The sequence below is a fragment of the Netta rufina genome (assembly GCF_964035555.1).
Source record: "Netta rufina genome assembly, chromosome: 7".
Taxonomy (NCBI): Eukaryota; Metazoa; Chordata; class Aves; order Anseriformes; family Anatidae; genus Netta; species Netta rufina.
Window position 1 is genome coordinate 34,009,675 of NC_140130.1, and position 14,971 is coordinate 34,024,645.

Genomic DNA, 14,971 nt, shown 5'->3' on the forward strand with positions numbered 1-14,971 from the left:
AGCTGGTGTCCACCACCACCAGTAGGGCCCCATCCAACCCACACAGCCCCTCTGCCCCACCGGGGTCTGCTTATGGGGTTGTAGCACCAGGGGGATGCCCAAGCACGTGGAGATGGGTGTGCACAGCTCACCTGAATCCCCTTGGTTGCTTTATGGCACTTTGTCCCCTATAAACATAATAAGGTGCTGCACCTAGAAGTATTTTGCCAGCTGTTAGGGACTGCTCGGTGTTCACAGGAACAAACCATGTGGCAAATGGGAGCTGGAGAAAATGTGAGGAGAGGATCTCTGCTGTGACGGAGGTGGCTCCTCACACTGGAAATGCTCTGAAGAGATGAAATATCTCCTATAACGTCCCGCTGGTGTTGCCCAGAGGTGCTAAGGCACGTAGCACACAGACAGCTGGGTTTTTCCGTGCCTTGGTGCCTTGCACACAAGAGCTCTCTCCCTTGCAGGCCGGGGCTACCTCTCCTGGGGCTGGCTGCTGCAGGGAACGTGGCCGATGTTGAACAAACACACAGAGAAATGCTTCACTTTAAAAAAAAATATATCTATAAAAAAGGTCAGCTGCGTTTGGAAACGTGCTAACACAAATTAACATCTCCCCATAACAGCCCTATCTGCATTTCACAAGGCAGGAAACAGAATGGGAGAGAGATAGCCCGGGCTATCTGCCACGACCGGGGATGATTTCGGGCTCCATCCCGGGGTGCTCGCCACGATAGATGTGTTTGGTCTCCATTGCAGCCCCCGCTGTGCCCACCGCCCCTTCCTGCTGCCCTCTGCCCCGGGGGATTCGGCCAGACCCCAAAAAAAAACCCTCAGCATTGCCCCTCTCCCCAATTTGTCACTGCACCCAGCCGGCGGTATGAGGAGAAATGCTTGAGAAACCACACGGTTCGTGGAAAAATACGATCCCGACCATTTCAGATCCCAAATTGTTATTATTCCAAGGACAGTAGTTTCCAGGGGTTGGTTTCTGAGGCTGCTCCGATTCGGGGCCGTGTCAGTACGGAGACGCAGAGCGGAGTGGGGCTGCCTCCCCTTGAAGGAAAAAGCAGAAAGAAGAGGCAAAAACAGGCAAGGGGGGCTGTGAGGAATTAGAGGCACTGTTTTTCCAAGTATGCTCCCTCCCAGAAGAACTTTAACATTTAGAGCCCTTTCTTAATTAGCCCAGTTATGCGGCCATGTAATTGCTTCCAGGAGCAGCTCCCTCCCCTTCTGCCTCAACGCCTCCTGCCTGGCCCAAATAGCCCTCTTGGTATGAAGAAAACATTTCTTTCAGGTCAAATTATTTTTATTTTGATTATGGTGCCGGGTTTATGGCCTATAAACACATGTGGTTACCAGCACGAGCAAAAATTTAACCGCTCGGCTGCCAGGGCCGGGTGCTGAGCCAGCACCAGCACCCAGGCTGGGCGCCCAGCTCTGCCTCTCCCCCCGGGGACTCGGTTTCCCCGTATGTGAAATGAATATTTCAAAGCCACTTCTACCCCCTCCAAGGCTCGAGGAGAGGAAACGTGGACCCCCTGCCATCATTTCGGCTCTTCATCTGCAATCACCTAACCGGTCTCGTTCCTGGAGCGTCATTAAAAGTTCCCCGAGGGAATTTCGAGCCAAGAAACCAAATCCGCGTGGTTTTCTCCAGCGTGTTGGTCCCAGCGCCTCCCGCTGCCCACGAGGAACCAGCTGGCGTTCACAGGGCTCCCCTCCTGCCCCACACCCCGAAAACCGGCCCCACCAAGGGCAAGAATGCTCACCCCAACCTGCCTCATCTTGCTGCGTCCCTCCGTGCCAGTCCTCCCACGTGGAGGCAGCCTGCGCTTGCACGTGAAAAGCTTTTCACAACCCAGCTGAGGAACGAGGAAAACCCCGGCCCGTCAGCAGACACCGGCTTTATTTTCACCCCCTTCTGCTGCTGCTGACACGGGGGGGGGACGTGGTGGAGGTCACCCGCGGCGTGGGGCTTCCTTCCTTGATGGCATCGCTCCTCACCCAGCACGAAGCACGCCGGCAGCTGGCTGCGGCTGATCTCGTGCTGGAGGGGAGCTGAGTAATGCAGGTTGCTCGGGCGTCGCTTCCTCGGCTCCGAGGATTTTTTTTTTTTTGAGGTGGAGGAAAGCAGCCAGGGAAAATAACACCTCCTCCTCGAGCCTACGGTTTTCAAGGAACACGGACCGAGCTGCTTTTGGACGGACAAGTGATTAGGTTTTTGTCCTTCTCGGGGCTCTTGTCTGTCTCAAAGGCAGGGAAATCCGAATTGTAAGTGTGTGCCTGGGCTGGGCGCCTGCCAGAGGGAAGGGGAAGCCCTGAAATCACCCACGGCATCCTCGGAGTATTCTGGGGTCATTTCACTGGGTTGTTCCCACAGGAAGGGAATTGCCTCTTCCCCCACCCCAAGGATCTGCACCTCAGATCCTTGCAGGTCCTCCTTCAGGCGTGGATTAGCCTATACCCCGGCGTGGCTCACAGCTCCAACAGCCAGGCTGGGGTTTGCTGGCTCGTTTCGCACTTCTTTTGAAACCCCAGCGTCACTTTTCTCCTCAAAGACCAAGCCAGCACCTTGCGCCTGTCACCAGGAGCAGCTCACAGCGCTCGTGGGCATGACCCGGCTGGGGTTGTGCCGCGGGTTCATTGTGCATTCAGTTATTTTTACCACTTAAAACGCCTGAGGGAACCCTTCCACCTACTCCTTAAAAGCGAAAGGGCTCGGCTCATGGCAGCAGGTCCGTGACTGCATTTCCAGGGCCGCTAGGGCTGTCAGTCCGCAGCAGGTCTGCGCCTCGCTGGGACACGTAGCCCCCTCTGCTTTCAGCTCAGCAGAAAAATGTCACGATTCTGCCACGATGACTTTTAGAGAGGGCGAAGGGATGCCTTTGGAGGCTCCTTCCCCTGCTTTTTTCCTCTTTTTCCCCCCATTTATACAAACAACTGCAACCACAAAGACCCAGGACTGTGACTTACACCCATGAAAACTGCAATAGGACGGCAATTTTTAAAAATAACGTGTTTGGTAAGGGACTTCTGCTCCCTCCTATTTCTTCCCTAGCAATCCCCATCCTGTGGCTTGCCCTCCTCCACCATCTGCAGAACCCCTTTTTTTTGCTCATCTCCCCAGGCGCCGCCCCGAGATGGCAACCAAGCGCTGCGCAGACTCTCCAGAGAGCGAGGCGAATAAAAATAGTGCAGTTCCTTTTCTCTCTTCCCTCTGTGCACCACCGAGCACTCCAGCAGATGCAGCTGGGCCACACGTGCAGCAAGCCACCACCTCCTGCAGCTCTGCAGCTCCTTCAGCATCGTGGTTTCAGCCCAAAAGGTCTGGAGTACCTCAAGTACTTAAGGAGTACCTTGAGTACCTAAGGAGTTTTCAGGCAATTTGGGCTTTTTGCAGGTTTTGGGTTACCACGAAACCCTCAGGCAGGCCTGGGGGACGTTCTGCCCTGCACGTGCAGATGAAGCAATGAGCGGCTGTGCACAGAGAGAGAATAAGGAGGAGGAAGAGGAGACACAAAGGCAAGAAGACTGAACTTCCACCACCATTTCCACCTCATCTGGGTGAGAACTCGATGATAGGACAAAATATTCCAAGCCAGCCTGCTGCAAACACCAGCGTTGCACCAGGATCCTGCCCAAAACACGACCCCAAAAATCCCTCCTCAAGCCTCAGGCTGAGTCCTGGGCACGGCGGCCCCATGCCTCCTCCCACCACCCTCATCATCACCAGCTCCTCCTGGAAAAAGACCCGCAGGAAGCGAAGCAGTGCTGGGAAGGACACCAATGAGCAGTTTAGGAACGTTTCCACCCATGCCAGGAGATGGGAAGGCCTTCGGTGATGGCAGTCGTGTAACAGCAAATGTAAGCTGTTTTACCGCCTGTCCGGCTTGTTAGCTAATAAAATGAGCTTAGCATATGAAATGTTACTGCTGGGTTTATCAAAAGATGACTGCAAGCCTCGCGTTTTGCCCCTGCAGTCACCCCAACATGTAATTCCCCGGCCCTTTTCATCTTTTAAGCTCTTGTGGAGAAGGAAAAGCTCATCGCCTCCTCCGACACGAATGAGCTCACTCCAACACCCGTCGAGCTGCCAGGCGTGAAGCGCCATAAAACATCCCAGCCTTGCAAGAGGGGGGAAAATGGACGTACAGCATGGGATAATCATGCTGTAAGGTGAGGGGAGAAAACCCCAGGATGTTTTTCAGCCTCACCTGACGAAGCACAGCCGGGAGTTTTAACACAAACAGCACAGCCGAGCGCGTTGGGACGCCCTGCGTTGGGAAGCCCGACGCGAAAAGCCCCGAGCCCCCATCCCGAGGGGATTCATCCTCCCCGCAGCCCCCTGCCCGCCCTTACCTGGGTCATTTTGGCCAGGTCGAGCGACGGCCGCTGCTCCTGCGCCTCCTGGGGCCTGCGCCGCTTGACGCCCACCTTCTTGTCGTTGAGGACGCAGGGCTGCGAGCGGCTGCGGCACAGCCCCGTGGCGCGGCGACCCAGCTGCGGCGTGGAGGCGGGCGTGCTGCTGGCCGAGGGCGGGCCGGGCTCCGAGGAGGAGAAGCGGTCGTGAGAGCAGGACAGGGACCTCTGCATGTCCGCCCGGCCGCCCTCGGGGCTCCACGGCTCGCCTCCCGGCCCTCCGGGTCCCGTTTTCCTCGCCTGGCAGCCCAGGCGGCCGGCGAGCGCCGGGTGGTCGCAGGAGGAGGCCAAGGGATGGGAGCGGGAGGGGAGGCTGAAGCTGGAGCTCCTCTGCATGGTGGCGGAGGCGTTGGAGTAGCGCTGGACGCTGCCCCCGCTGTAACAGCGCCTCTTCTCCACCGGCGTCCAGACCTTGGAGCCCAAGGGTCTCCACGACGTCCTGCAGCCGGCCAGCTCGTCCGAAAAGGAGAGCGAGCGGCACTGGCGCTTGCTGGGGGGCGCCGAGGGGTGGCCGTGGGGGTCGCTGAGGCTGAGCTCTTTGATCAGGTTGGTGACCGAGCAGGTGCTGGAGGCCTCCCGCGGCCACAGCGAGCCCTCCTCGCCCTTGTCCGCCAGGCAGTCCCAGATGCTGGCGCCCGGCTGCTCGATCTGCAGAGGGCACGTCCTGCCGAGGTCTCCCCATCTGTCATTTTCTGGGGCAGAAATGACAAAAACACACACGCACACACACACACACACACACACGCACACACAAGCGCGCAGGCATTAGCGTTAATTAACTCTGCGACTCCGTAAACAAAGAGTAGCATATGGGGCGTTTTCCAGTGCAAATTAATTAATTAACTCTTGGAATATGGCTTCCTGAACCGCCAGCAGCACGGTTGCTGTGGCGGGGATGGAGAGGGAGAGCCCAAAATGAGAATCGCAGCTCGGAGCCGATACAAATCGGAGCCCCGATATCCAGATTGTGCTACCAAGGGGAGATCGGGCACGAAACAGCACGGGCACTGCCACATCGCTGCGATAAATCGTGCCTCGGATGCATCCCTTTCACCCCGGGCTCTGCAATCAACCATTGCCCGGGAGGTTCACAAAAAAAAAACAAAGTGAAGAGCCCCAAGGTGATGCGATGTTGGGGCAAAACGGGTACGGGGACACTGCTTCCCCGTGCCAAGGACATCAGAGCCTACGGGGAACCAAAAGCCACCCCTACAGCCACCGGGCTGTCTTGCTCCCAGCCATGCTGAATGTTTTACATCTTTCTCCCTCTTTTTCCATCAGTTTGCACACTCAGCAATTTGCCCACCTGCAGCTTTGCCCACCTGCTTTCTCGGGGCGTTCGCGAGGGCGTTCATTTCATTTGGGGTTTCATTTCACTGGGTGCATTTGGGGACGCCCTGGGCCAAGCCCCCGGACACCCGTGCCTCCCAAATCCACTCTCTCCTTCCCTCCGCAGCCGGGACGTGCACGGCAAGGGGCCGGCAACCCCTTGGAGACCGCGAGCCCGGCTGCAGCTGCAGGCGGGGATCCCCGCCACGACCGTGCAGGAGGAGGATTTCAGCAGGGTGAGCTCATTCCCACACACGGTTCCCTGCCTAGAAAAGAGGAAAGAGGAGGCCCATCGGGGCCCGGCTCCTTGGCACGGGCTGCTGGGGCTAGCAGGGCTCTGTGCGGGCTTGCAGTTGATGCTCGACAGGCAAACCCCGGTAGGGCTGCTGCGATGGAAAAAAGCCATCACCCGACAGCCCGCTGGGGCTGCTTTCGGCGGCGGCTGCTGCAGGCAGAGGCAAACCGTGCTGGCTAACCCTCGCTGGGAAGTTTTGTGTGATCCTATCTAAATCGTGAGGCATTTTTTAGAGTGTTTTTTCTATTTTTTTTTCCAATAAGACAGCTGAGCTGTGAGTTCAAAGCTGTGCCCGCCCCGCAGCTGCAGGTACAGCCTGGTGGTCGGGAAGATGCGCTGGAGGTCACACCCAGGGCCTCTCTAAGCTGATTTCCCTACACCACTCTTGGCTCCTTTTCCCATTTTCCCCCCCAAAACCAGCTCCATCCACGAGCAGCCTGGTGCTGCACCGAGCCACCGCGCCGTGCTTTAGCCCTCCTCATTTCAACAAGCACAATGCAAAGCGAGAAACCCGTGCTGCACACCCACATCTATGTTTAGATCTGTATTATTTCCCCCCCACCCCCCTTATTATGCTGCCGGCAGAGAGATTTCTCGGGTCAGGTCACCAGACAAAAGGACCAGAAATAGAAGCTAATTTTTTATGGCAAGCTGCCACGACCCCCGGGCCCAGACGTCACGTCTTACATCAGGCCTCGGTAAGCTTCCATGAGAGGATACAGGACACCTTCCTCTTCCAACGTGACTCCTGCACAAACAGCCATAAATCTTTTAAAAAAATAATCACGAGGAAACTTGTAAGCGTGCTGTTAACCCGAGCAGCGACTTCGGGTTATTATTTGCTTCTTTCCTTTGTGCTCAGCACGTGCTGGAGGAAGCCGGGTGCCTGGCGGGGCAGCTCCCATCCAGGAGGTGCTTGGGGTGCTGGTCCCCCGCTGCCACAATAGCCCCCAAAATGTATTTTTGAGGCCAAGTGTCTGCCTTGGACACCAATGGAAACACAAATCCACAAATCCAACACAAAATGAGGGCGGTCTTGGGGTCAGGGGTGTGATGAAATGACCCAGGAAAGCCCCATGAGGAAACCTGGCTGCTTTCCTCTTCAATTTTTTAAGACCAAGATTCGCATCCCGAGAACGCTGATAACGATAATTGCAGCGGAGCCATTAATACTGCTGCAGCTAAGCCTGTATTAATTTTCTTAAATTACAAACCTCAGCCTGGTTTACCCAGAGGCAGCAATTTGTTCCAGGATAAAATCCACCGAGAGAGCTCCCCGGTTCAGAAGTAAACTGCTTTGCTGGGAAGCACTCGTTTGCCTCTCGGAAAATGATGGAGAACGTTTGCAACAAAGCTCCAATGCAGCTGTGGCACGTGGAGCTCTTCCTCGTGGTTATCCGGGTCCTTCTTGGCTGTCGCTGTCCCCAGATGAGATAGCCTGAGCCTCCGACTTCTGGATTTTAACTTAAAGCTACCAAACTTTCAGTCACTTGCTGGATATGTCCATCAACTAAACGAGGATGGCTTTATTGGGTTTAAAAGAAGCTACCTTTCAAAGCCTGCTACCCATTAGTCTAGAGCAGGTCGCTTTAGGAAACATTTCTTTACCTTGAGGGTGGTCAAACACTGGGACAAGCTTCCTGGAGAGGTGGTTGATGTCCTGTTCGTTTGGGTAATGCCCTCAATATCACGCTTTGACTTTGGGTTAGTCCTCAAGCGGTCAACTGGATGATCTTTGTAGGTCCCTTCCAACTGAACTGCTCTCTTCTGTTCATAAAGATTAGTCGCTGAGGAACCAGAAAACTTCACCCAAGGGATTGGAGGTGAAATTGCTGCCTGAAGCCAGGAGAGATGAGGAACGAACCTCTCCATCTGCAGCAAACGACCACCAAAGGGCCAGAACGATGGTGAGTTTGACAGCAACCCCAGCGTGACACCCCAAGCCCTGCTGCTACCTGTGCCCTCTGCAGCTCTTCCTCCAAGATTTGGGCACCGGGAGCCCTGAGGGGGATCCCGTTCCCTCCAAGTACCCCAGAGACCTGAACCCATCCGTGCCACGTGGGCCAGGCGAGCTTTGTGCACGCACCACCAGACCGAGGGCCAGCATTTAATTTACGAGCACCGCAGGTGAAGGAGGTCCTGTTGAAACTTCGTTGGAAACAACCAACCTGATTTAGGGTCTCGGTACCCCAAAACAAGCCTGGAGCCCAGGGAAACGTTTGCATTTCTTCCCTTGCACCTTCAGGATGGCCGGCGGCTGCCGAAACGCCTGCTGAGGGGCTGCGTCCCTCCGATGACACGGAGTAAATTTTAACAGCCACGCTCATAACCACAGAGAAGAAGGGTGTAAAATCAAAATGCTGACACAACTTTAACCATAACGGCACAAATGTGCTGCTATAATATTTTTACAGCTCCTTTTTATACATAATGCATGATCCTTCTGCTCAAGTTTCCTCCACGTTCTTTCCCTGTGAAATAATTTACATTCATACATAATTTATTACAGCAACTTGTAAAGTAATTACGGGTTTCAATCACTTTTTCTTTTTTTTTTCCTCCTTTTTGGCAGATAAATTCTGTTTGGATCCTAACCCAAACATTTCTCTTCGTGCGGGTGCACATCCAGCTCCCTTTTTCACGTGGGGTCCGCGTCGAATTTTAGTCTCCTGCCCCGGCGCACCGGGGAAAAGGCGGACCTGTATTTTCCACTGCCCCTTGTTTATGTTCAGGAGACGATGATTCCTCGAGGTGGAACAAATCTGATGGTTGCAATTAGCTGGTGGCAGCGCCATGGAGCCTGACGGCCCTCCTGCTTTCCCCTGGCACAAATCAGATTAAAAAATAACGCGTGGAGCTGGGCTTCAGCAAGTGCAAGCCCCCAAAACCTACTGCTTGCGAGCAGGCAACGCGTGCGTGCTCCTTGTGCATGGGAGGAGAAATTCAACACCGTTTCGGTAAAAACGTGCCCGCTCCTCAGCTGCTACCCACTGAGGTGCCAAAAAACTTCTTACTCACCACCTAAGGAGGAGTTGGTCAACACTGCCAACGCGTTGTTAGAACAGCGTGCAGCCGCCACTGCCGTCCACCCGCAGATGGAAAATTTCCAACAGGGCAAGCCAAAAGTAATACCCAAACTTTCTAAAACGCTCGCTTCTTTCTCTAACACACTCTTTTACTGGAGGGCATGCGATGGAGACCGCAAGGAAAGAGAAGGAAAAAAGACTCCATCCAGGAACAGGGCAATTCCTACACTCCCTGGTGTTTCGAGGGCCCATCAAGGAGAAGGGGAAAAATGCTTTTGTTTATTTAGGTAGCCCTTTGCTAGGAAGACGATTAAAGATGAAATGCCTAGAACTATAAATTCAACAAGCTTTTAACTAATATTTCTGTCATCCCACTGACAAAATATTATTAATAAATCTGAAAATCAAAAGAAGTGGATCTAAATTCTACCATCTGACATATCAAGCCTTACATAATGTTTACTCATATATCGAGTAATATTATAACCTAGAACCAATTTTCAGATCCTTACAGAGTTTAATACATCGTACATCTAAAATGTCTGGGACTTGGTTTACTCCTTTCCCCTTCAAAGTGTTTTTCAGAGCTTTTTGCAGGCAATGTTCTTGGCAGAGTGGCTCGTGCTGCCCGTTGCGATGCTGCTGGAGTGCCCATTGACCAAGACATTTGTGACATTTACATTTTGACTCCTTTAGATCTGGTTTGAGGCCACCAATACTGAATTTGGCAGTGGGAGCAATCCCTGTGTATGACATCCCCTCTGGCAAGAGACCTCCCTGCTTTCCCTCTTGGCCTCCTGACCTGAAATATTCACCTAGTTGCCCTTTCAGGGCTGTCATGACCCTGGGATTTACTAAAAACACTGAGCAAGTTTCAGCGTGGAGTTGGTTTGTGACCGTGGCCCAGGTCTGGAGGCATCAAGAAGAGCGTTTGGGAAGGACGCCTGAAAAATGGAGCACAAACCACACAATGCTCTGACATGCCAGGGACTCGCTCCTCTTGACTGGGCATGACAAAGACAATTACATGGTAAGCCGTGGTCAAGGAGGTGAGATTGGGTTCCCTTGGAAACAGGATAATTTGGCAGCCCAGGAAGACCAGCACCGCGCTAGGAGGACGCAAAAGGCTTTGTAAAAGCCATTAACACCAAGCTGGTTTTCAATTAGGCTCAGGCTCTTCATATTCGTGGAGGAGCCTGCCAGTGCCACAGCACAAGACAAAACCATCTGATTGGGTTTCTTTGTCCCTTACTCGTTTCTGACAGGCAGGAGAAAGGGAACGGACTGTTTCTACCCGTTCTTGACTTAGAAGCTTGTGACTTTCATCCGAAAAAAAAAAAAAAAATCAAAACATTTTCCATCTTTCCCCCCCCCCCCCCCCCGCCTCCTCCTCCAATTGACTCAAGTTATCAGGGAGCTTGGGAAATCTCTCCCCTCAATGCATGTGCTCGGCTCCCATTAACGCTAATGAGAGTTGTGTCCACGAAGAAAAGGGGCAGCCTCTTTGTCTGCGAAGCATTGGCTTTCATACCAAGTAGCTTGGCTCAAACTTGACCTACAATTTTAATTGGGTTTTGAGACTTCGCCTAGTGACTGGCTCCCCGTTACAAAACCCAAAGGACACAATATAGGGGCACATCCTCCCGCAGCATTGGTTTTTCGGGATCGTGGGCCAACGCACCAATCCCCCACCAATTTCGGAGGCTTTCCAGCGTAACAGATGACAGAGAGCTCTGCCACAAAAAGGTGTTAAACACCATATACAACAGCTCACGTTATTGTTAAAGGCAAAAAAGGATATTTTCATTATTGTCTGAGGCATGGTCAAACACATCGTGCCAAGCAGCAGAACATTTTAGTGATAATATTCATATTTATTATTTGCGTCATGCAGTGTCACGGGTGTGGGCTGGATACGCAAAACCACGAGAAACACATTCTCGGACCCCAAATGCTTATAATCCCAACAATACGAGTAATCCTGAAAATAATCACATAGATCAAAGCACTGGGGGGCAGGAGACAAGCAATTCATCCAGCCTGGATGGGAGGAGAGGAGAGCGCCCCTCAAAATGAGGGTGGCCTGGCCGTGATGGTCACCACTATGGGGTTCCCACACCAGGTGACACTGCACCTTGTGGCACCAAGGGGCTGCAACCCGGGGGCACGATGCATTTTTGGGAGGGCTGCAGAAGGTCAGGACATCTCCCCGCACATGGCCGAGGACGCGGGAGCAGAGGTGAAGGAAATACAGAACGAAATTTCGGCTACTCACCCATAACGCCACAAGAGAAGAGCGTAGGTCCTTGACTCATCTTTGGAGTGTGCTGAAAACAACCAGAAAAAATTGTTCATGTCTCACGTGGAGAGTTGGTGTGGAGACCTGAGCTGGCAAAGCATCACTCCTACGGCTAGTCCTGGCCCACGGGAACAGCTGCAGCCACATCCCCAGCCCCTGGACCCAAAAGTGCAGAAACTAAACTGGGAATTCAGCAGTAACTCTGGATGGGGCAGGACAGGAGCAGCAGTGGTGGTTGAACCACTCTAAGCTCATGAAGGTCTCCCACCTAGACACAAAGCAGCTATGTGTTTTTTTTAACACATATAGCATGTTTCTGAGACTCACCCCAGCATTTTTCCTGAGGATTCTGCATCCAAATGGTGCCCACGTGCACTAAAAAGAGGGAAAAATGCCACTATACGGGCACTAAATAAGCCCAGTTGGGTTTTTATGCTCCTTTTGTCCAAGAATTTTCCTCTTGACTGTGTATGGCAAAACATCAGACTTCTAAAAATGGGCACGGACAGTTCTATATACAATAAATCAGTATGTCATCCGGCGTCGCATGCCATTTCAGCTATGCCCGCAAAAACACACTTTCATACTAATTGTTCTTTTGTTCTCCCCCCAAATACCCATATTCTGCTTCCAAACTGCCTGTCCTGGCAGCTCCGTCCTCTCTGAACGAGGCTTTACTTCATCTGAGCAAAGCTCTGGCACGAGCTCCGCGTCCATCTGCGCTGCCACTGCTGGGTTTTACCTGGTGTCAGGCCACCACAATCACACCTTCTCCCCTGATTCATCTCTTACACCTTGCCTGCTCACGTAATAATAATAATAATAATAATAATAATAATATTAATAATAATAATAATAATAATAAATGTACCATCTTATTAGGTGGCAGGTAAAATTAATCAGGAGGCAAGGAGGGCAGGCAGCTCTCTCCAAAGAGTGGCCAAAGTGGAGTGACCATGGAAATGGGACAAACCCCAGGAAAAGCAGTATTTTTGACAGCAGCTCAGAGCTTTATTTTATTTAGCTCTGGGGCCCCAGGAAGTCACTGGAAACACTCTTGCTTTCTTTGCTAGCTCAGATTTCTTGTGAACGTCTTGCCAGGACCAGCCGGCTGCCCTACTGCCTGCCACAGCAGCGGGAGGCACCCAGCAAGCAAGGGAGGGCAGGGTTTGGTGGTGCAGCTCCGCAGCCCTCCCAGCAACATGGAGAGGAAACTTTTTGGCCTTTCTGCAGCCAGCTCCCCTACTGCACAGGCAGCAGCCCCCTGGGGAGATGTGCAGGGACAGGACTCTTGCCCAGGCTCCCAAATCTTCCTGGGGCATGGCCAGAGCTGATTCTCAGCCTTCCCCCTCGCAGGAGGTGCTGCCTTCCTGGCAGGAGCCAACAGTGAAGCGTTGACACTTTCCTAATGTATCGACAGCCTTCTTTCCCAAATTTCACCCCTTGGCTTGGTCGCCTCCTCCTCCACCACCCAGCACCCTGAGCTATCTGCCCAGGAAGCCTGGCCAGACAGACCTTCATCCCCAGCAAAGTCGGGCATTTACATTTTTTTAGGCTCAAAATGCCCTTTTATGGCTAATCCTGCCAGCTGCTTCCTGCCGTGTTCCTGAGCATCCTTATCTGGGGCTCTCTGCGCCCTGTGAGGAACCATTTTGGTCTATTTTCTGTTCCAACCACGACAATTTCTCCTGGAGGTGCAAAAACTCATGGCCAGCCCTGCACTCTGCTTTCTAGGATGGCTCAGTGTTATCCCATAGGGATAACACAGCCTGACCTCTGCCATCCCCCCCTTAATCCTGCTCCCCACTTGCTCATCCTCCTATTAACGACGAGCATCTGTTCACTCTGGGTAAAGCAACTTCTAACCCATGTCATTCACGGCATTGATTTTATTTCTTTATTTTTTTACTTTTTATCCTAGTGCACGCTTACTGAGATGCACGCATGCAAAAGTTAAGGCACTCCAATCATTTACCACTCGCCTGCTCCTTGGAAATTAATGCAGCCCAGTAGAAACTGGTGGAGCACTACTGATAAAAACATATAAAAAAAACATATAAAGATCTAAAGATCTGGTCCTGCAGCACGAAAAGAAAGCACACCATGAAGCTACGGCAGCAGAGCTGTCAAGGAACACTCCGCAAGGCTTACCAGCTCAGTCCTGCATGTTACGGAGTCAGCACCTTTGTTTTCCCGGGTTTTGGTTAAGATCATCACCATGGTAGTGCAGTCCTGTGTCGGAGTCCATCAGGGTCCAGGCAGAGGTCGCCGTCAACCGTGGTCTGGCGAAGCTCCCGTTTCAGTGCATTTTCCCCCAAAAAAGGGCCGAGTGCAGCGGGGGGCTGCGGCCGGACGCCGGTGACTCCCTGCAGGCACAAGGGAGAGAGGAGAAGGTTTAGAGGAGGGTTTGGAGCACCCTTCCTGGCCAAAGGCACGGGGCGAAGAGGCTGTGTTAGGAGAGGGGCGAGGAGTATTTGTTTTAGGCTCTTCAGCATTGCAGGCGTTCCTCGGCACCCGATCAGCTCAAAGCTGTTCTGTGCCACAGCGCTTGCAGGAGCTGCCCGGAGCACATACTCCTGAGGGGCAGGAGTATTTCAGACAAGCAAATAAATACAAATTCCTCTTTAATTCTCCCTTCTGAAAAAGGGAACCCGCAGCCCCTGTGTCGGAGAGACTGAGGCTGCAGAACAAGGACCCACTAAAGCCCCAGAGGCAATCCCACAGAAGCCCTTGCCTGCAGAGCGACCAAGAGCAGATTTCCAGCAGAAAAAAAAACATTTCCACATCGTTATCTTTGGGAAACCCCTCGGATGTCCCATGCCACCCCAATATCTCCCTGGTTCCTGGCCCACAAGGAGCCTTTTGGCGACGGAACAAGGCACGGAGCTGCCTGCAAGGAAGGAGAGGGCTCCCTGCCCGTCCTCCTGAGGGCCACACAGTGTCCCCTGATCCTCCCTTAGCTCCTTGGCAGCTTTAGGCAGTAAAAGCTAAGTTGGGGCTTCACAACGAGGAGCCCAATTCCTAAATATCGTAAAATGCAGGCGGTGCTCACACGGCACTGCCCAGCCTTGGCTGTGAGCACTGGGCCCTGCCTCGCCTCCCAGTATCCTCTCCCCGCATTGACCCCCCTGCAGAAGCAGCCAGCTTGCAACTCAAATCTGATTAGAGAAATCAGTGGTTTTTTTCCCAAATCGCCCTTCTAATCCTGTTTCCCCGTTTCGTTGCCTCGCAGTCAACGCAAACAAACAAAACCAGCATTTGCGTGATCCGAAGAGCAGGAAGCACTCATCTGGGGCCACGCAGTCAAAAGCAAGTCGCCGCGTTTAAGGACAAAACTTGAGAACACGCTGCTGGGCGTTAAACCTCCTTACAAGCTGATACGGATCCCCTCTTTACAGCTCGTAAATTCATCTTTTTCCACGTTTGCCTGGACTGGAGGTCGCGCCGCTGTTAGGAGCAGCTCATTTCAAGGCCAGCTGGCTGGTGGGGAGCAGCCACCTCCTCTGGGCTCCTGAGGACAAAGTTCACCCCGAGTGCAGGGCCGGGATGGGGAATCCATGCAGGTTTTAAGGATTTATCGTTCCAGGTGGCACCTGGCATGGCCTTGGCTTC

General features: G+C 53.0%; 1 protein-coding gene across 2 annotated transcripts in view; it reads right to left on the bottom strand.

The window, feature by feature from the left end:
• The window catches only part of FAM53B (family with sequence similarity 53 member B), a 30,627-nt gene that overhangs the window by 8,069 nt on the left and 7,587 nt on the right, over nucleotides 1-14,971 (bottom strand). Inside the window, exons 2-4 of one of the 2 annotated variants that reach the window (XM_084290663.1) lie at nucleotides 13,511-13,725; nucleotides 11,336-11,387; nucleotides 4,351-5,102 (exon numbers count right to left, since the gene is read on the bottom strand). In XM_084290663.1, coding sequence (XP_084146789.1) covers nucleotides 4,351-5,102; nucleotides 11,336-11,387; nucleotides 13,511-13,579 — 873 coding nt within the window. In that variant the 5' untranslated portion in view covers nucleotides 13,580-13,725. Of the gene's footprint in view, nucleotides 1-4,350; nucleotides 5,103-5,716; nucleotides 5,832-11,335; nucleotides 11,388-13,510; nucleotides 13,726-14,971 lie in introns of those variants that run through there. The other variant, XM_084290664.1, reaches the window with a different exon arrangement.